Here is a 21,791-nt window from a genome sequence, read left to right as displayed (position 1 = left end):
ATCTGTTCCCCTAAGGCAGGGCCACATCTTAAACATGTCACCGTGTCTGACAAATGAGCTGATATAGGTATATTTTTAGGGTGGTGTATGAGTGAATAAAAGAGGGTTTCAAAGTTTCCCAACTCCCCATTAGCCACAATGGCAATTGTAAAACTTAACTCATTGCATGGCACTTCTTAGTTATGCTCAGTCATCGTGTTTTGAAATGGGAGGGAAATGATTTCAGGGCAAAAGGGATTGAATTAGATAAGTAGCTAATGCTTACTGCTCCTTCAGAGAAATCTGGTACGTATAGAAATATGATGACCCATTACAAAGCTGTCCCCTTTGTTCAGTTATGTAAATGGGTAGTGACATGCCAGGAGCCTAAAAACGACTACACAGTTGTATCCAGTTCAAACTCCTTTCTCTCCCATCATGACCTATAGTCTGCTTACTTCTCTCTCTTTAATGCCCCAGTCACAGTTCTGTGCATTTCTTCATGCTGTGCATTATGCCTGAAAGTAGCTCCCTTTTCCTCCAACTTCTCTCTTCTCCTTTCTTCAAGTCCTCCGTCAAAGCTCACTTCTTCTAGCTGAGCTTCTCTTGTTCATCTCTGCTCTCTTGTTGGCTGAAAAGATTTTTTTTTTTAAATAATATGCGTGCTCACACACAAGCTAGGCAAACCTTGCTGTCACTATACTCACCTAAGAGCAGCTTTCACGTTCCTCTTGTTCCCTCTTACCCTTCCTCCTCCTTTCCACCATTTAGGGCCAGATTTTCAAAAGAGCTCAGCACGCTGGATCCTGTACTGTTTTTGAAAATCTGGCCTTTATGTGTCACAGTCAGAGCTGCTGGCTGCTGAGCACTTCTGAAAATAGGGCCCTGATTCAAGTGCCTAAATTGGAGCTGTGCTTCCTTAAAAATCCGGGGCTTCATGTGTTGTTACAATGATCACCAGGTAATTTAGACCACAATGCTGCAAAGACTTAAGCACATGCTTAACTTTTGTGCATTGTATGTAGTCTTATTGAAGCCAATAGGATATACAAAATCCATAAAAGTTACTGACTTTAGTAAGATTACTCACAGTGCATAAAGTTGAGCATGTGCATAAGGATCAGAGCTTTAGATTGTGAAGTCCTGAGACAGGGACTTTGCCTATTTGCTATTTACTTGTCTATATAGTACTGTGAACAGCAGTGGCACTCTATAAATAATTGTGTTTTCTGTGCTGTCCGCTAGTTGTTAAGTAGTTCTTAATGCTAGATTTAAAATGGAATAGAAAACTTGAATAGCAGATGACCAGACAAGCCAGGAGTAGTTTGTGTGCTTGGTTGTCATGGCACAAAAACATTTGTGCCCTCTGGTAAGCTGCAAAGAGATTGCCCCATTTGGAGAGATACTGTCAAGTGTGGTTGAGACAGATTTACCCTAACACGTTTACAAAGCCCGTGCAATGCTATGTGTGTCTTTCCTGGCCTCCTCCCAATTCATCAGTCTTTATATTTATTGTAAGTATTAAGATGACTGAATAAAATGGAGTGTAGATTTGTGCCTCTTTTTTTAAATTGTGGTGGCAAGGGAGGGCTTGACTTCCAGCCCCTCTCAAGCTTCTCTCCCTCCACCTCCGCACCCCGCCTTGCAGGGGGTGTCAAGAGAGAGCAGCCACCTTTACCTATCCACCTTTCAGGTTGATGAGGAGAAGCCACTATATGGATGCCTGTTCAGTGAAGGAGAAGAGGGATCGGGGCTTCACGCTGTTCAGTGGAAATGTGCTCTCGTGCCCAGACAGTTTCTCTCTGACGGCCGAACAATCTGAGCTTCTCCTGAAATCACTGGACATGGCACACCTAAGATCAGAGTAATGCTGGGCGAGGGCAATGGGTTGGATCCTGCCCAGGCTAAATCCTCCTGCTGCTCCTGATCAATACCTTGCAGGGTAGTACACTTAATGAATAGGGAAATCAAACCCATTGAGTTAAGTCTGCTGCTGTGATGTTGGTAGCTTTGTTTACAGCAAGAATGCCCTCCTGGCTTCAAAATATAGTGTAGAGGGGATTAGCATCTTGCCAGTTTTTCCAGGGATGAAAGAGCCTTCAGTAGATGGAAAAGTACCTAACAATCTCAGTTGCCAGTTGGAAGGTGAGAGAGACAATTAGCTCTCAAAGGCATTTCCTAATCAGGTAGTTAGGTGTGAGGAGACATGTTCTCCCTGAATGTTAGGATTTGGCTTTACTGATCATAACTGTAAGCTTCTTAGGGGAACAAATATTTAGAATAGTAGGCAGTGTTTGCTGCCTAATCAGAAGTATTTGTGGAGGTTTAATTCTAATGTTCTGGCAACGTGGCCGTGACGCTGACCTGGCTTTTTAACCAGTTGTTGTTAAAACAAAAAGGTAGTTAGTTATCAGATCAAAGGGATACACAATTATCTGTGCAAACTGAGATACTATTAACTTCCTTATTATTATCCCAGCCTTACAAAATTGTCATAAGTTTTACCAGCCCCAGTAAAAAGAAAGAGAGGGAAAAAAAGAGAGAGGAAAAAAAACCCTACTGTCTCACCGTATGCTGATGGATGATAATGAGGGATCTAATGATATTTTAACATATGTCTTTCCAAAAAAATTACTTGTCCTAGGTTAAGTGGGTGAGAAGAATTTTGCAAATCTGCTCCATGCAATGTTTGACTTTTCCCTTTAAGGAAGAAACTAGCTTTTGGTTGCAGAGAGAAAAGCACAATTAAAATTAATTTGTGTGCTGGAATTGTCAGGTATGTTTACACATACATTTGACAACACAAACCATGAATGAATTCTGATTTAAGCCTGTAGTGTAAAAAGAGATAGCAATAAGCTTAATTTGTAATGTGCATTGGAAAAAATTTTTTTAAAGGGCTTCTCAAATCAGTACATCGCATAATCACTAAACCAGGGGTCGGCAACCTCTGGCACGCGGCTCGCCAGGGTAAGCACCCTGGCGGGCCGGGCCAGTTTATTTACCTGCCGCGTCAGCAGGTTCAGCCGATTGTGGCTCCTACTGGTCGCGGTTCGCCGTCCCAGGCCAGTGGAGGCGGTGGGAAGCGCCGTGGGCCGAGGGATGTGCTGCCTGCGGCTTCACACTGCCCCCATTGGCCTGGGACGGCGAACTGCAACCAGTAGGAGCCGCAATCGGCCGAACCTGCTAACGCGGCAGGTGAATAAACTGGCCCGGCCCGCCAGGGCACTTACCCTGGCTAGCCACATGCCAGAGGTTGCCGACCCCTGCATTAAACCATAGCCTGAGAAACAGTTGTCGCTGGTATTTCAGCATGCTGTAATTCCAGTTAATCTAATTTATGAGAAACTATATTGAGTGACAGATGTGAGAACATTTATTGCCTGGCCTTCCTAAATGACATGCAAGGTAAGTCTTGTTTAATTTTTAACTGTAAGAATGTCTGACTGTGCAAAAGATAAAGCATATCCCAGCCTGACGATCATGCCCTCAGTCCCCAGACTGTGGCAGTTTTAACAATGTTGCTCATTCATATTTTTCTTCCTAGCGCTCTTCTTTCCCCAGGGTACTCTGTAATTCACCCTGAAAATAGTTCCTGGACATAGAAGTATTTTAAAAACACCAACTCCTTTTTTGTTTTCACAGTCTCTGTTAAAGAGGTTTGGGAAAATGTAAGCCAAAAATAGGATTGCCTGGAAAGTCCTTGCACCTGTGACTTAGTGTATGGAATTGTCCTCTACTGGTATTTGAAACTGAGGGCACTAGTTCAAAACCATCAGTTCAGGCATTAGTGCTAAAGCAGAACCTCCATCTCTGCTGTCAGTAGAAGTAACAGCATTTTATGTATCCTCTATCCTAGCCTCCAGCCATGAGAAGGCAAACCCGCAACACAATGTCCTTTTCCTTCTTTTGCAAAACACTCTGCACAGAGTGCACAAAACAGAGAACTGTTCCAAAGCAGCACATACTTGGCATGTCTATTGTTCCAGCAGGCACTTGCTGAGCTACCTCAGACAGAACATGCATGGTTTAGGCTGTTTACCAGACGCGGGTCTCAGAAGTCCCTGACCTAGTTGGGACTTAACCAGAGGACGTTTTGTTCCAAAACCAAAAGGCTTTACCTCTTGAACTAAAGAAGCTCTTTTGACGCACAGCATTAAGTATTCTCTCATCAAACACTAGCTGCTTTGGGACAAGATACTCTTCTGCTAGGAACACATAGTACAGGGATGGGCAACTTTAAGGTAGTACATGGTGACAAAATCCACTGAAACCCTTTGGTGGGCCTGGGGATGCGATGTGATGGGGGAGAGAGCTCAGGTCCTGGGGAGGGTCTGGGTAGGAGTGTGGAGAGTGAGCCCACCCCTGTGCTCACCCCTCAGGGTGGCTGCTGTCCTGAAGAGGTGGCATGGCTCCCTGCTTCGGCCCGTTGGCTCTTGCCACAGCATCATGTGACATGCACGTCTGCGCACAGGTTGGGCCTCCCCTTGTGACTCCATGTCCTGCCCCCTTCTTGGCCCTGGTGCTGCCGGATTGCCTGCCCGGAGCTGGTACAGTTCAGGCCAAGTAAATTTATCCGGTAGATTGGGTACGGCCCCAGTTGTCCATCCCTGACAAAGTAGGTCAGTATCAGGGAGACAGAAGAGTTCAACTGGGGTTACCTGGAGCAGGGATGCCTCTCCAGTAGCAAGAAAGAAACGTGAGGAGCTATAAGTGTTACTGAATATATCTTAACTCAATCACAGAGGTTAAAAAAACTTCGTTACCTGTCAGTTTTACCTGCAGCATTAAAACTAGGTCGAAGCAAAGCAACATTTCTGAATGAAATGATTTTGTCAAAACAAAATCATCTTATTGATCCAAAATTACTTTTTAAAAAAATCGGAGAACTTTTGACATGTCTGCATTTTGTTCCAGTTCGGAATAAAACAGAATTTCAAAATCTCGAAATTCTCCACAAAATGCAATTCCCATTCGCTTCCCAGCTCTACTTGTAATATAATACCCTCACAATTCATGCAATTTCTTCTAAAAATCCACAGGTATGCAAATTCACATTAGAGACACCAATAGCACGCTGCAGTTTCACCCACAAAACATAGCTACTAACAAACATCACCCTTTCTTTTTCCATTTGTACATAGGGAAAAAAAGACTTGTTTACATATAGAATACAGCAATAGAGCTACATTTCCTGTTTCCCCAAACAGTCCTGATTCCGCACTCCTTACATCAGTCGCACTTACACCTGTGACTGAGCCCTTTGACTTCAGCAAGACTGCTCATGTAACTGTTATTCAGCGTGAGCAAAGGTTACAGAATTGGACCTATATGAAAGTACACTTCAAGGAGTATTTGCCAAAACATATTCCAATAACAGAATGTTAAAATTGTAGTTCAAGAACTATACAAAACCTGAACCATCATCTTGCTCACTCTATAGATCATTCTTATACAACTGGGTTTTTTGTGCTATACTAAAACAAATGACCAAGAAAAAAGGGGGTCAGAGTTTAAAAAAAAAAGTTTTGAAAAGTCTAATGTACATTTTTACAAATATGTTTATTAGCTTTTCTTATGGTACTTCTTGCTATGGCATTTGAACACTTCACAAGCACTAATCAGATATCACTGGAGCTAATCATGAGGAGGGGAACTGAAACCCAAAGATTGAGGGAGAGATAGAGTAGCACAGAGACCTTCTTCGTACAGCCACAGAGCAAAGGGAATGGGAGAGCTGCAGCAAGACGCAGTATCCAAGACCCATCCTCTGGGATTGGGAAAGAGCCCATGGACTGGATGAGTGGAAGAAAGTGGTAGGATAAATTAGAGAAGTATGGTGCAAAGAAAGAGATGTTGTGACTAGTGAAAGAAAAAAGGGGAGAAGATAGTCAAGTACAGTAGAGAGGGGGAGAGGGGAAAGGGGATTGTAGCCCCCCCCCCACAAACAAAGCCCTTAAGAAAAGATGTGGTGATATGTGGGAAAGAAAGTGTAGTGAAGCCAAGAAGAAGGGCACCAAAGTATAACACAAAAGTATGAACATGCAAATAAATACAATGTCAAATAACCAGTACAGAATAAACTACAGCGAGGGTGGCTCTGAGTGTTGTGATGGCAGTTTCGCTCTGGTTAGTCCTTAGGCTCGGGGCCAGATTTCTCATTAGGCACAGGAGGGCATGTGCCAAGGGACGCCAGCATTCTAGGGGCACCTAAAAGTTAAAAGTGGGTTAAAAGTTTCATTTTTTACAGAAAACACGGTCAGTTGTAAGGGGGGGGGCATTGAAGATGCTGTGCCTACAGGTGCCTGAGTGTAAATCCAGCCCTGCTTTGGCTGAGAGGTTTCAGGCAAGTGTTTCAAGCCCAGATTATTTGTTTTATTGCACAGAATGCATTTAGTGTCCCGCCCAAAGAAATTTCAGTCTAATAAGATGAACAGGAAGTTCCCATATACGAGTGCCATGGGTGCACTGTTTGGAGAGGTGGATTACAAAAAGACAGGCTGATTGAATGGTAAAAGTTTGTTTTGAGGCAGGATTTGTGGGCAGAGGTTTGTCGCACAGGCATAACTGCACCGAGTTTAATTGAATTAATCTGGATTTAATCCTGTGTAAATAAGGGCTGATCTGCACGCAAGCTTGCATCAGTTTCCGATTTAGTTATTTCAGTGCAGGTTTGTGTGGAGAGCAGCCCTTACAAAAGAATCTGATCCTGTCTATTTAATTACTTTAGTTAATGTCCATCAATAAATTGGAGGTGATGAAGGATCGAGCTCAGAAACCATGTTCTCCTCCCCCTCTTCTTCCCAGATCCTAGAAATGATGCTGAGAAGGAGAACAACTTGAAAGAACTCATAAAAGAGCTACCTGATGCCAACTACTGCCTGCTGAAGTATCTGTGCCGGTTCTTGACCCGAGTTGCTGAGCATCACACGGTGAACAGAATGAACATTTTCAATCTGGCCACCATTTTTGGACCAAGTTGTTTTCAGTAAGTTCGTGGGGGGGGGGGGTTCCCCCTCCTTTCTGTCACTTCAGCTGAGCACATTTTGAAGCAGGTGGCAAGAGACGCAGCTCAGAATTCTCACCGTTTCCGTTGATCCTATAAATTCCCTAAACAACGGATGCAGACTTTAAGGGTAACATTTGGGGTTTGGGTTGTCCTTTTGGGGTGGGGGGAGGGAATTTGTTGGCATTTTGAAACGCTTATTTTAAGCAGTTTGTTAGGTGATGTAAACAGGAGAAAAATGGAGCAGAAAATCCCCCAAATTTTTAGAAGGAAGAAAGTTGCATCTACTCAACATTCTTCCTTTTCTGCCACACACCATGGAGGCTTCTCTGCACAACATCTAGAGAGAGGGCATTTAGGGAAGATGGCATCACAGGGCAACTGGTGGATGCTGCCTGCTCCAGGCTTCCAGGTGGTGAGACATGCAAACCCTCTTGATTTAGGAGTGTGTGATCCAGATCCAATGGTGCTGTGGTGCTGATGGGAGCTGTGCTCCTAGAGGGTCCAGAGACCTATCTGGAGGGATGAGGCTCTGCAGAGAGCAAGTGGGAGTTGACATGAGATTCATTGATTCTGCTGACTGCTTCCTTCTGGTCCAGACTCCTCCTCCTTTCTGGAGGCAAGGATGTAATGGACTCCTCCAGGGCTAATGTGAACTTCAGTGTATGTTGTGCGGGAGCTTCAGATCATAGGAGCCTGCACAGAGATGCAGAGTTGCTTCCTACTCACTTGTTCTTATAGCCATTAACCTCCATGATTCAAAATCCCAGGTGGTTGTCAGAACAATGATTATTTTAGATAACTGCACTGCGTTAAGTGATGAGTGTTCTCAGTCAGTGCTGCCTGGACATCTGCTGGGAGAGCAATACAGCAATGCACAGACAATCCAGGAAGGTTTTGGAGAGTGTTGGGGACAACTTCCTGGTGCAATTACTGGAGAAACCAACCAGGGGCTATTCTCCTCTTGACCTGCTGCTTACAAACAGGGAAGACTTGGTAGGGGAAGTAGAAGTGGGTGGCAACCTGGGCAGCAGTGACCATGAGATGGTTGAGTTCAGGATCCTCACATAAGTTAGAAAATACGGACCGTGGACTTCAGAAAAGCAGACTTTGACTCTCGTAGGGAACTGATGGGCAGGATCCCCTGGGAGGCTAATATGAGGGGGAAAGGAGTCCAGGAAAGCTGGCTGTAATTTAAAGAAGCCTGATTGAGGGCACAGGAACGAACCATTCTGATGTGCAGAAAGAATAGCAAATATGGCAGGCGACCAAGCTTGGTTTAACAGTGAAATCTTCGGTGAGCTTAAACACAAAAAGGAAGCTTACGAGAAGTGGAAACTTGGTCAGATGACTAGGGAGAAGTATAAAAATATTGCTCGAGCATGCAGGAGTGTAATCAGGAAGGCCAAAGCACAATTGGAGTTGCAGCTAGCAAAGGATGTGAAGGGTAATGAGAAGGGTTTCTACAGGCATGTTAGCAACAAGAAAAAGGTCAGGGAAAGTGTGGGACCCTTAATGCATGGGGGAGGTAACCTAGTGACAGATGATATGGAAAAAGCTGAAGTACTCAATGAATTTTTTCCTCGATCTTCACAGATAAGGTCAGCTCCCACACGGCTGTGCTGGGCAACACAGTATGGGGAGGAGGTGAGCAGCCCTCAGTGGTGAAAGAACAGGTTAAGGACTATTTAGAAAAGCTGGACATGCATAAGTCCATGGGTCCAGATCTAATGGATCCGAGGGAGCTGAGGGAGTTGGCTGGTGTGTTTGCAGAGCCATTGACCATTATCTTTGAAAACTTGTGGCGATTGGGGGAGGTCCTGGATGAAAGGAAAAAGGCAAATATAGTGCCCATCTTTAAAAGGGGAAGAAGGAGAACCTGGGGAACTACACACCAGTCAGCTTCACCTCAGTCGCTGGAACAATCATGGAGCAGGTCCTCAAGGAAACCATTTTGAAGCAGTTGGAGGAGAGGAAGGTGATCAGGAACAGTCAACATGGATTCATCAAGAGCAAGTCATGCCTGACCAACGTGATTGCCCTCTACGATGAGGATAACTGGCTCTGTGGATATGGGAAAAGCAGTGGACGTGATATATCTTGACTTCAGCAAAGCTTTTGATACGGTCTCCTACAGTAATCTTGCCAGCAAGTTAAAAAGTATGGATTGGATGAATGGACTGTAAGGTGGATAGAAAGCTGGCTAGGTCGTCAAGCTCAACGGGTAGTGATCAACAGCTCGATGTCTAGTTGGCAGCCGGTATCAAGCGGAGTGCTCCTGGGGCCAGTTTTGTACAACATCTTCATTAATGATCTGGATGATGGGATAGATTGCACCCTCAGCAAGTTCGCGGATGACACTAAGCTGTGGGGAGAGGTAGATGTGCTGGAGGGTAGGGATAGGGTCCAGTGTGACCTAGACAAATTGGAGAATTGGGCCAAAAGAAATCTGATGAGGTTCAACAAGGACAAGTGCAGAGTCCTGCACTTAGGATGGATGAATCCCATGCACTGCTTCAGGCTGGGGACTGACTGGCTAAGCAGCAGTTTTGCAGAAAAGAACCTGGAGATTACAGTGGATGAGAAGCTGGATATGAGTCAGCAGTATGCCCTTGTTGCCAAGAAGGCTAACAGCATATTGGGCTGCATTAGTAGGAGCATTGCCAGCAGATCAAGGGAAGTGATTATTCCCCTCTATTTGGCACTGGTGAGGCCACATCTGAAGTATTGCGTCCAGTTTGTAGCCCCACACTACAGAAAGGATGTGGACAAATTGGACAGAGTCCAGCGGAGGGCAACGAAAATGATTAGGGGGCTGGGGCACATGACTTACAAGGAGAGGCTGAGGGAACTGGGCTTGTTTAGTCTGCAGAAGAGAAGAGTGTGGTGGGATTTGATAGCAGCCTTCAACTACCTGAAGGAGGGTTCCAAAGAGGATGGAGCTAGGCTGTTCTCAGTGGTGGCAGATGTCAGAACAAGGAGAAATGGTCTCAAGTTGCAGTCGGGGAGGTCTAGGTTGGATATTAGGAAACACTATTTCACTAGGAGGGCGGTGAAGCACTGGAATGGGTTACCTAGGGAGGTGGTGGAATCTCCTTCCTTAGAGGTTTTTAAGGCCTGGCTTGACAAAGCCCTGGGTGGGATGATTTAGTTGGTGTTAGTCCTGCTCTGAGCAGGGGTGTGACGGGGCCCACTTACCTCGCACTAGCCCAGACAGGGTTAAGCCCCAGGTATTGACAGCGGAAGTCCTGCCTCCCTGGCAAGACTGGGCATGCTCCAAGTGCTCTAGTAGTATAAAGGGAGAGAGACCAGCTCATTCTGGGTGGGAGGCCGCAGGGGAAGGACCTGCTTGGGAAGCTCCTGTGGAGAGCCAGCCACAGCCTCTGACTATGCTGTGCATTTAAGCTGTTCATGGCCCGCCTACACCCCGGTCACTGGAGGAGACCCTGGAGACCACTGTCGAACACAGAGGACCAGACGTCTCATGGGAAACCCCAACACAGACTCTGGTAGGAAGTGACCCAGGGAGAGTGGCAGAGTGGTACCTGCCACCCAGGGAAACTCAGCGTGTTTCGGTAGGACCCCCGCACTGAGTCAGTGGCAAGCCGCTCTGCCACTGCTAGGGCCCTGGGTCAGGGCACGGTGGAGTCGGGTGGGCCCGAGCCCCCCCCCACTGGGGCTATCAAACCCCAACGCTGTAGACTCTGGCCACGCTACCTGGTGCCAAAGGGTTGTTTTGTAGAATTTGGCTGTTAGGCCACGCCGCCCTACACCAAAGGGGGCGTTATAGGCTCTGGCCATTGGGCCATGCCACCCTACACCAAAGGGGGCTCCATAGACTCTGGTCATTAGGCCACGCTGCCCTTTACCAGAGAGGGCGTTATAGACTCTGTCCGCTAGGCCACGCCGCCCTGTGCCGAAGGGCTGCTTTGCAAACTGTAATGGATAGCCCACGCTGACCTGACCCTAGGGACATGGACCGTCACAAGTGAGTTGGACTAGATGACCTCCTGAGGTCTCTTCAAACCCTAATCTTCTATGACTCTGTGTCAAATTGTTGCTGTTTGAAAATTTAACCAGCCTGTTGGTGGTGGGGACATGTGTTTGGGTTTTCTTAGAGTTGAAGAGCCCATAAATAAACCTGAAAGTTACAGATAATCTTGTAAATTTTATAGTGTTGTTAGTCTTCATTCATTACTGGAATCAGAAAAAAAAACTCAGTACCACAGGATTGCAAACATTGGTTTATACAGAGTCACATATGTGGGTCACCATTAAGAAGCTAACATTTACCAGCACTTACACACAGGGATAGAAATGGTCATGAATTGTGTGACTGAAGATTTTTATTGGAAAATGCTGCTTTGTTGAAACTGAAACTTTTCCTGGAAATGGGCAAGTTTCAATGAAACTTTCGTTGGGGAAGGTTTCTGAGGTCCAGAGTGGAATTTCTGGTCAGAACACTCGCCTGGGCAATGGGAGACCCAGGTTCAAGTGTCTGCTCTGAATCAGGCAGGTGAGTGCTCTGACCACCAGCCTCTTGGCTAGTTTGGGTTGGGTGTGTCTTTGTTTTTTTGTTTTAAAAAAATGTTGAAAAGTCTTGGGTTTTTCCTTGATGTGCAACGGGAATATATCTGAAATCTCAAAGCTTCACAGGACAGGAAGAGTGCTGCCACCCAGCTCTAGAAATGGGTATCACAGCAGCTATGCAGGACATTGAATATTAAAAAATATGTTCTTTTTGAGCTTCTTTTTATCATTGGAATCTGTGGTCTTGTTCATCAATGAGCAAGCAGAGAAGTTAATTTTTTTAACAAAGCAGAATAAAAAGCTTTGCAAGAAGAAAGTGAAGTTCTGCATTATAGCCTTCAACTCCTCATGACTCCTCATTCATTTTCTTAATGAATGACTCTCAAGAAGAAGTGTCCATCCAATGATGTATTTTGACGAGGAGGGAAGAAAAAGGTAGCATGACCCACAGGTGGAAATGGAAAACTTCCAAAGAAAAGCAGATAGGTTTGAAATCCACTGAAGTATTTGGTATGCTAGAGCTGAGGGATGTGCCTGGACACAGGGCAGACGGGGATGCCTTTAGCCTAGTGTGGATTAGATTTATTTGCCTAAAATTCTCCATCATTGCTGCCAGCTGCACCGTGATAGCAATGGGGAGTGCTAGCATAGATGGTGGCCTGGTAGCTGCTGGCGTTTTAGACCTGCTCTGAAAGAGCTGAAAGACTGGGTGGTTACAGTGCTGCTGTCTGATCTGCACTAGAGCTCTGCCACTGGTGTTGCTAATGGTCAGAATTTAGAGACAAAGGAAAAGTGAGTGTTATGCCAAGGAAAGTGAAGTGCCATGATTCTGTGCGTTTCCACCTTTTTATTCACTACTTCTCAAGTGGAAGAAAAGAAAAGATCAAAATACCAGGTCAGTGTAGTTCTCTGTACAGAAAAGATAAAGCCCCTATGCCTAGTTACTGTTGTTTTGAGGTCAAAGTGACTGAGAGGACATGGGGCTGGTCTGTATTCATTTGTTACCCAGTGTTGGGGATGGTAACAGTATGACTGTAAATGAGTTAGGAGAATGTTTTCTACGTAGGCTGGTTTAGTTTAATAGCAGGGCTGATAGGAAACTAACAGGAAGGCAACACAATGGCCCCAGATGAGCAGCCTCCTGCCTGAGCTATTAGCTGGGAAGTACTAGCAAAGTAATAAGCCTTGTTTTGCCATGGCTGGGATCCAGAAGCTCTGAAGGACACTAAGAAATTCAGTAGTCCCTCTCTTGGGCAGGGGAGTCATTATCAGGGAACTGTCCCTTGGGAGCAAATTGATACAGAGGCATGTTCCACTGGAGGGTCTGAAAAATCAAAACCTCCCTGGCTCCCTGCCACAGGGTGATGGGGCTTGGGTAAGACAGACACACCTATAAGCTTGTTGTCGTGCTTTGTTCCAGCTGCTAAAATTAAACAGTACTCTGGTTTGAGAAAAATGTCTGGTATTCACCGCTGATGCTAATCTCCCAAAGGTAAGACATGCAGGTGCCGGTCCCCGTTGGCTTATTTTTCTTCTTAGCTTTTGACAGTTGGCTGCTATATCTTTACAAGACCGAGACATGTCAAAGAGAAGAGATGTAGATTCTTATTATAATAAGTCCACATTTATTTTCAACCCAAGAAAATTCTTTTAAGCATTTCATCAGACCCATTCTTCTAGCAGCATGGTGCTATTGAAGGAATGGTCCTCAGCTGTTCAGGGATCTGCTGGTAATAGGTAATTATACACTATAGTGAGGAGAGAAAGGTTCTAAACCGTGAGCAATAATTCAGATTTCTTCAGCCCAGTTCTCTGGTTGTGTAAGTGCATGAAACTGAAAGTCAGTGGTATTGCATCCTGTTCAGCTCTCCTGGCTAGCGTGGAAGGGGAATGTAGGACCAAGGCTCTGGCCTCACGCTGCCCTTCCCTGCCTTCTTTGCATCTAGTACCAGAGGCGCCCCAGACGTGTCCTGTTTTTGAGCTCAGGAAGCGCTAAATATCGGTTCATGGATGGTCACCTGTAAGGGGTGCAGTGAGGAGGGAGGCTCCTTGCACTGCCTCTTCACCTAGTCCCCCTGTCAGGGTTCTCTGGCTAACAGTACACTGTGTGTCACCCCAGGGTTTCTGTCCTGAACAAATCTATCTCATTCTGAAGTAGATGAACAATATTGTTGGTTCTTTTCCCCCCCCACACAGAGGTTTGTGTTGGGAGGGAGAAGCTCATGCATCCAACTGTAAGTGCTGATATAAGTTGTCCAGTGATGCTGGTTACATTGCTTGGAAATAGTACAGGAGAGTTTCCTAGTCTGTTCTGTGGAGTGGAGCTTAGTTAGCAATGGGATATTTTCTTCTGAGACTTCCCTTCTTCTTTAGCTTAGCTTGCCCAATCATCCCCTGAGCTCCATACTCCTGATCAGGCCTCTTCTACTTGGGAGGGAGAGGGTTCATGGAAGGTCTTCTACGGGAGCTGCGGTGCAGAGATGGAGCTGGGATGCAGCTGCACTCTGTTGCATTTTACTCTGCAGACAACTGAGTTGATATTCATACCTAAGTGAGTGCTGCTGGAAAGGTCCATGCCTGCATGCCAGTTAGAAAAGGGAATTTTGTGTAAGAACAGGATGGGTGGTGAATGGTGGCATGCTCCTGTGGGGGTGAAGGGAGGGGAGAGGAGGAGCATGCAGGAACTGACCGTGCATAGAAGTAGACCATCTTGCCAACATGAGGATCTGTGGGGATTAGGAAATTCTTCCCTTTATGGGAGATGCATTAGATGGGAACTCCATAGGTGAGCTTCTTAGAATCACCTAGGTCCTCTGTACACCTCCCATGGGTGTATCCACAGGAGTACATGGTGTGGTCCCTCCAGTGTATGTCTGTTTTTATTTGGACAAGGCCATACCACATGCCATTGTGAAGCCAAGAAAAATATAATAAAAATGTAGGTTTCCTGGTCTCCCCCAAAGTCTTGTCTGCAATCGGGAATTGCTCCGATTAAGCAGTTGATGGAGCTGTGCTGGGACTGACCCCTAAGAGTTGACAAGGGCAAACCGAGTTTTGCAGTGATTGAGCTAATCAGGTTTTACCCCGATTATGGGAAGGGATAAACCTCCATGAGCTCCGTCTGTGCAAACCCTTGCATGCCTTTGTCTATGCTTGGGAGTCAGCATTGGTGCAGCTGTATCTATTGCTGAATAAGGCTATTCCTGAGCGTGGGCAAAAGCTAAGAGTTGCAGACATGCTGATTTGTCCACTGAGGAGTGGAGCTGGGAGGAAGAGGAGTTCAGTAAATCCTAACCACTAATTCCAGTTCCAGTATAGTCCAAAGTGAAATATTTAGTAAGTGTATTTTGAATTAGGATAATAAGGGATTTATTTTTGTAGCTCTGATTTGAATACTGTTGTTCGTAATACTCTCCTAGTTCCTCGAACATCTCTTCCATTTCTGTCAGTCCTACTTCATAATCTATACATCGCAGCAGCTGTTTGAACTGGTGGAGATTTTCATGTCCAAACCCTTGACTTTTTCTTAATTTCTTCATGTAAAGATGGAGGCAGACTAGCAGCACGCTAGAAGCTCTAGCCCCCGCAGGGCAAAAGAGAAAATTGCATTCTGACATGAACTAGGAGGATAGAAATAGCAGTTAAGGCATCAAAAGTTGCAAAACTGCCCCAAAGTTTATGCTACTAAAAATTAACACATTCCAGAAATGTGATACTGGTGTGTAAATAATTATTAGATCAATCATGAGTATTTTTTTACATTGTTGCTTTGCATGCTGCATGACAGTTTCCCCCTCACACCCCTTCTTTTCTGTTACAACATTAAAAGGTTACCTGTTGACACTTTTACAGTGCTCACTGACTACTGTTAATTTCCCAGTATTGATTAAGAGAGAGGTCAGTGAATGCTAAAGGGATTTCTAGTAGTGTCGATTACTTGGTGTTTGTTTCAGAACCTGTTTGTCGACTAACAATTTAAGGCCTTGATTGTTTTATGGATTATTTTACAGTAACATTTCTTATTTGAGTTTGATTGCATGGTAAATGAGTCCCGATTAACAATTTAATGGGGTGGGTTTTTTTAACAAAGCTATTAAACAATGAACAAGGCTCTCAGTGTCAGCAACATGGAGATCCATTTTTATTAGTAAATTAAATGCTGGCCAAAACACTTGGTCAGAACAATGCACTGTGCTCATTTGACTTCCTTGTCTCCTTTGGAACGCAGTTGCGCATGTATTTGTGAACTGTCGCAAAGTGTTGCAAAGTTGTAGCACCCGGTGTAAATGGTGCGGAAAGAGAGAGCCTTTAGAAAGATGGGCCCAGCTGAAACAAATAGAGAAGACCTTGCACAACAAACTAATAATTGGTTTATAAAATAAAATGTAGCCATGGGCAGCATCTAGCCTTGAATATCAGGGCTGGTGGTGGCCTAGTGTTCGTGTCATATTCTACAATTAATAACAATAAAACCGTGTAGCTATGTAGAACTTGGCGTCTGGAAGGACATCCAAATAACTTTTTGAGCTGTATATAGGAATCTCTCTGTTCCTCAGTGGAGTTAAGCCATCTCCAGGGTTGAATGTGACAACTGTTACTATTAGTGCACAACAACCGACATAACCATTTAGAACAGGAAACAAAGAAAAATACTCCAGCTGGAGACTTTGTAGGCAGAGTGGGCCTGATCCAAAGCCCACTGAAGCCAATGGGAATCTTCTGTTTGGTTCAGGCCCATTATGATCTCGCTAATTGGAATATGGCTGAAATGCTGGGGCTAACGCTCCTGTTTCCATAAGATCCCAAAGAGCACGTGTGATTATGACTGTAGGTTTATGTGTCATCTGAAAGACAGCACAGTCCCTCTAACACCATGTTGGGACATGTCGTGTGTCTCCCAAAAATTCATTAAACAAAACATGACTTTTTAATTAACCACATTGTCTTTCACTGGTTCAGAGCAGCAACAGCACAAATAAAGTGACAAAGTGAATTGTTCCGCACAGTGTGAGGGATCCTTATTTAAGCTACTTTATTTTGGGATTTTGTCTCCAGATTCCCTTCAACTGCAACTGACTGCCATAGAAACTGTCCCACATCTGAAAGGTTTGCTTGCCATGGTTTATAAGCTCTATGCTCCTTCCTTGTAATTTTGAAAGGATACACTTAGCCATTGAAACTCCACCTTGTTTATAAGCTCCACAAAACGTTTTGTAAACTCCATAGTCTATGGAGTTTGTAACCTGTGTAAACCAAATAGCCTTATTCAAGGAGTTTGGAAGTTTGACAGAGCAACATTTGTAAGCTCTGCAAACCAAACAGCTTCTATTCTGGAAACAGCTCTTCAGGAAGATGTAATTTTATACCTTCCTCTGCCAGCTGGTAAACTGTGGTCCTGTATAATTTTTTCTTGAAATCATAGCTAAAAACACGATTCTTTCTTTTATATCTTCTGATTTTTCTGCTTATTACTTTATTCTGCATTTGCATTACTTAAATCTGTAAATTGGTGCATGAAGGTCTATATGAAAGCTCCTTTATGGAATGATGATGTGATGGATCATCAGGAAAGACAAAACAGCCACAGTGATGACATTTAAAATGGTGCAAATTGTGAGTACCTTTAAAAGCAGATGGACGAGATTTTAAAGCGCAGTATTAAAAGGCGTTGAATGTTGTTGCTTTTTCTGCTTGCTGGATATTTGCCCTTTTGTGATGACAAAATAAGTCTAATTGCCTCAAGTGGAGGCTTATTATTGTGATGGACAAGAACATTTTTCTCTCTGATATTGTTGTTTTGCAGCTGGCTTCCATAAATAGGCATTGTGCCCTTTTCTTCTCCCTTGTGTATTTCTTCTTTGTTGATGGTAGCGTGGTAGCGGGAGAACACTTTCCAGAGGATGTGATAACTCTTCAGAAGAATTTTGTACATGTCCATTTGGTTGATGTCATACATGAATTTTGTTGCCTCAGGATTTTATAACACATCTTACACATTTTATAACAGGGAACAGAGGAAACTTACAGAGATCAAATGGGCAACAAATATTGGCTGTTTAGTCCAAACGCTATTGGCTCACCCCTACAAAAGTATGCAAATGTTTGATTTCAGGAGGATTACTTATGCTGAATAATTTTTTCAGGATCTGCCCCTATGAATATCTGAAATATTTCCTATGGAGGATTACTGTGGGTTCTGAATAAGGGTCCTCCCCACCCCGTCCCCTTAATCAAACCTGTATGGCCTAGTACTTTGTACAACTCTCAGTTTGTGCATCTGCAACTAATAAATTGCAGCCTACTTGAAACCCACTCACAGATGATAGTGTGGGGCTGCGCATGCAGAAAAAAACATCCGTTGGGGTTTCTTTTCTTTTTTAGTGAGACACGTTCTTTTGCTTGGGCAGGTAAGTTTGGACATTGACAGATGCCCTGCTGGGAATAGGGTTGAAGTCATGGCCAAACAACAGTAGTTTGACTTGTGATCTCTTGGAACTAGAAAGGGTGCATATTCTCCTGTTTCCCTGCTCCCACAATTCTCCTGCACTCCAACCCTGGCTATGGGGTTTTAGGCCATTAGTGAATTGCACCATTGCACAGACTGCACTTCTGCTTCATTTCTTTGCCCTAGATAACTATTTCACCCACATCTAAACCATTATACCCCCTGGTAGATTGCCAGGGTACAAACTCCAGTGTGTGTGTGTTTTAAGTGCATTGTCTCTGGTTTACTCTTGCATCACTGTGTCTGAAGAATGCAAGGAAACGGAAGAAAAGGTGTGGAGCTAGACCACAATGTAACTCTAATAGTACAAATGAACCAAATTAGCTTTTCAACTTCTGTTTACTGGGAAGAATAAAATCTCTGTGTAAAAAAACAAAATGGGATTTTAATATTTGTAATGGCTGAGACTCAGATTTGTTTTCCCCCTCTACCATTTGTCAAGCATTTCTTGGGATTCCAGAGTGGAATGTATTGATTGTGCGAAAGGGCTATTTGCTGGACATATTTGCTGTATGAAAGCCAAGGATCCAAACTGTGCTTTTGGTTTATTGCTTAATTTGCAAAAGTTAAAAATGTGACCTAAATTTCAACAGGGGTTGAATTGAATTGTAACTATTTTGGCTGCTGGTGACGTTACGTATACAGACATAGTGCACAGACTATTAGAATGAAAGTAGAGGGACTGAATCTTTAAAACTAGAATTGTCATGTAACTTTTAGCGTTGGCCCAAAGTGCCTTTCAGGCTATGTTTGGTTACATTTTGTCTCAGCCCCCACTGCTCCTGCTCCTGCAATGAGCTCTACACATCTGGGCTGTAAGATTGGGGCCAGGGTATTCCTTAAAAAAGATACCTCAGAACATGAATTGGTATAATAGTCATTATCGCAAATTAAGCTAGGAATATAACTCCTGTTATGTACAGTGCGATTGACACTTGTTGAAACTTTTTTGAAAAACTTTCCTTTTGGGGTGAAACTCTGTAGGAGCTCACTCCAGATCAGGGCCGGCACCAGCTAAGGAATCAGGTGCTTGGGGCAGTCAATAGAAAGGGGCGGCATGTCTGGGTCTTCTCCGGGAATTCGGTGGCGGGTCCCCCAGTCCCTCTCTTCCTCTTTGAGCTGCCAGTGAAGAGGAAGAGAGAGCGTGAAGGCCCTGCCGCCGAAGAGCCGATCGGCTTTTTTTTTTCCCTGCCACTTGGGGCGGCAGAAAACCTGGAGCTGGCATTGCTCCAGATATATATAATATATATATAATTTTAATTTTGGGTTTGAAGAAAGCAATTTAAGCCATTTTGAGCTACTGAAGAATAAAGGAAATACGTTTTTTAACTAAAATATATAACTGCTCTTTTTTTGTTGACTGGTAGCCCCAAATCACTTAGGCCTGGTCTACACAGGGGGGAGAGAGGGGTATCGATCTAAGTTATGCAACTTCAGCTACGTGAATAACGTAGCTGAGGTCGACGTACTTAGATCTACTCACCGTGGTGTCTTCATTGCGGTGAGTTGACTGCTGCCGCTCCCTCGTCAACTCTGCCTGCACCTCTCACGGTGGTGGAGTACAGGAGTCGACGGGAGAGCATTCGGGGGTCAATTTATCACGTCTAGACTAGACACGATAAATAGACCCCCACTGGATTGATCGCTGCCCGCCGATCCGGCTGGTAGTATAGACATACCCTTAGACAAAAAATTCGAAGGAGGCACATACCTAGTCCTCAAAGAGGAATAGTTATTGTCAACTGTGAAGGAAGAAAATTCTGAGTTTAAAATAAAATTACAAGAGTTGAAATATTTGCTTGTGAGCATGATGAGTAGGAAATGTCTAAGACTTTTGCAGAGCCTAAGGAAGTCTTGATATAACGAAATCCAAATGCTACAGATGTGGGTTCCTTGATAAAATCGCCCAGCCAGGAGTAAAAATCTGGTCCTACAGCTCCAAAGCACAGGTCCTTAACGCTTGAGCTAAAAAGAGAACTTGTTATCAGGCAGTAGAGCTAGGCCGCATATCCTATGTGTGGGCCAGCACTAGAGCCAGACCTACATACAAACATCATTTTGTCACAGCCAGGCATGAGGGGATTTCTGAACATTTGTCCTGCCTTGCTAGGGGTTGGACTGGAATTAATCCCTGGTGCTGCTTGGGAAGAAGTGCTGTTGATTTTTCCCGTGTATTTCTCCACAAAGATGTGACCAAAGGGTATGATTTCCCTTCTCTTGCTAGACCCAACACTAGTCAGGACTTTAGTACTGCCACAGCTACAGCAGCTCACTCCTCTGGTCCCCAGTGATCATGTTCAGCAAAGAAGGATTAGGCATTGTTTCTGCTCCCCATTGAACGGCTCATCAGTGAGGTATGAGGGGAGCCTCTGTAGCCACTCCTTCTCCGTGATGCTACTGGAGCCTTCATTGGGATGGGCAGAGCTCACAGGGATTTTCCTCACAGGGCAGGGATCAAAAGGAGTCTGTTTCTGGACTGATTGCAAAGTTGGATGGATGTGAGTAGGAGGAGAGGAGAAGTAGGAATAATGAATGTGAGCGGGGGAGTTTTAGGGAGTCCTCTTTGTTTGTTTTTCCTGTTCACAAAAATACCAAGTTTTGGGCATTTAATTTCCTTATTTCAATGCCATTTTAGGGCAGTAAACTGCAACATGGAAAATATCAGAAAATGAAAAATCTAAGATTCTCAGAGGAGTGTCAAATCATTCCTATTTCACATATCTATATAATAACTATTATTAATTGGGCAGTTACATTTACATTTTACTACACAGTTGGAGTAACGTGGAGGAGGTAATGTTATTCTGAGGGCCTTAACTTTTAATATTGTCCGACTTTTTTCGTGTATAAATTAAGTTGCCATAATATAATTGTTGGCATCTGATTATTAGTTACAATACTATAATCCTGTAAGATGCTAAGTGAGTTCTGGAAAAGTTGTTCTTGAGCAAAATGGGACTGAGTCAAAAACCCATTGAAGTCAGTGGAAAGATTCCCATGGACCTCCGTGGACTTTAGATCAGGCCTAGTGTTCGCTCTCTTTGGGGAGTTCCAATAGCGCGAGAAGTTCTGACAGGGAAACCAATCGTGTCGCCAGCCCTGTTGTAGACTCTGGGTGAGAACAACATAACCTGAGGCAAAGCCTGAAGATTTATCATTTTTAAAGCGTTCCAAAGTTAGTTCTAATCCCCAGCAATCTAGCATTTTAGCATTGTTACCTAAATGGAGGTGTTAGTTTTTTTTGTTTATTTGTTTATATTCTGTGACTGGATTTATTTTTTTTGAAGGCGAGGGATGAATATTACTGGCTGGAGATTAAAGTTTGCACGTTAGTGCTCAGTCGTTGACCTGTAACACACCTGTTACTGTAGACCTAGGCTGCTGCCTCAGACTACAGGGTGCCTCTTGTGTGTGGTTAGGTGTTAGTTTTGTGATGTGAACCCACTACCAGTGTAATTGTCACTCATAACCTGATCCAAACTAGACTATCATGGCCTTAGAGGCAGTAATAATGTTTTTTGGGGGGAAAAACATTCCCAAAAAGTAATTTGTGGGTTTTTTTGTCTTCTACTGATCTCTAGGTTAAAAACGCTCAGCTTACAAGTAAAGAGAGGTTTACTTTTCTAACTGTTAGCTCTTCAGACTCACCCTGCAATCAGAGTCATGTTTTATTTCCATTATGTGCATCATCACCGCTAAAAAGGTTCAAAGCCTCTGGTTACAAGGCAGGGCAAACTAGGCCCCTGGTAACACCTGTTGTTGGACTTACAA

At 44.2% G+C, this 21,791-nt stretch overlaps 1 protein-coding gene across 8 annotated transcripts in view; it reads left to right on the top strand.

Annotated features, from left to right (window-relative positions):
• Positions 1–21,791, top strand: part of FAM13A (family with sequence similarity 13 member A) — a 208,120-nt gene that overhangs the window by 28,572 nt on the left and 157,757 nt on the right. For all 8 annotated transcript variants that reach the window (XM_039540440.1, XM_039540441.1, XM_039540442.1 and 5 more), the window contains one exon: positions 6,787–6,967. In XM_039540440.1, coding sequence (XP_039396374.1) covers positions 6,787–6,967 — 181 coding nt within the window. The remainder of the gene's footprint in view (positions 1–6,786; positions 6,968–21,791) is intronic.

Source organism: Mauremys reevesii, linkage group 5 (genome assembly GCF_016161935.1).
Source record: "Mauremys reevesii isolate NIE-2019 linkage group 5, ASM1616193v1, whole genome shotgun sequence".
Classification (NCBI taxonomy): domain Eukaryota; kingdom Metazoa; phylum Chordata; order Testudines; family Geoemydidae; genus Mauremys; species Mauremys reevesii.
Note: the sequence above shows the minus strand (reverse complement) of the source record. Positions and strands in the feature narration are given on the sequence as shown.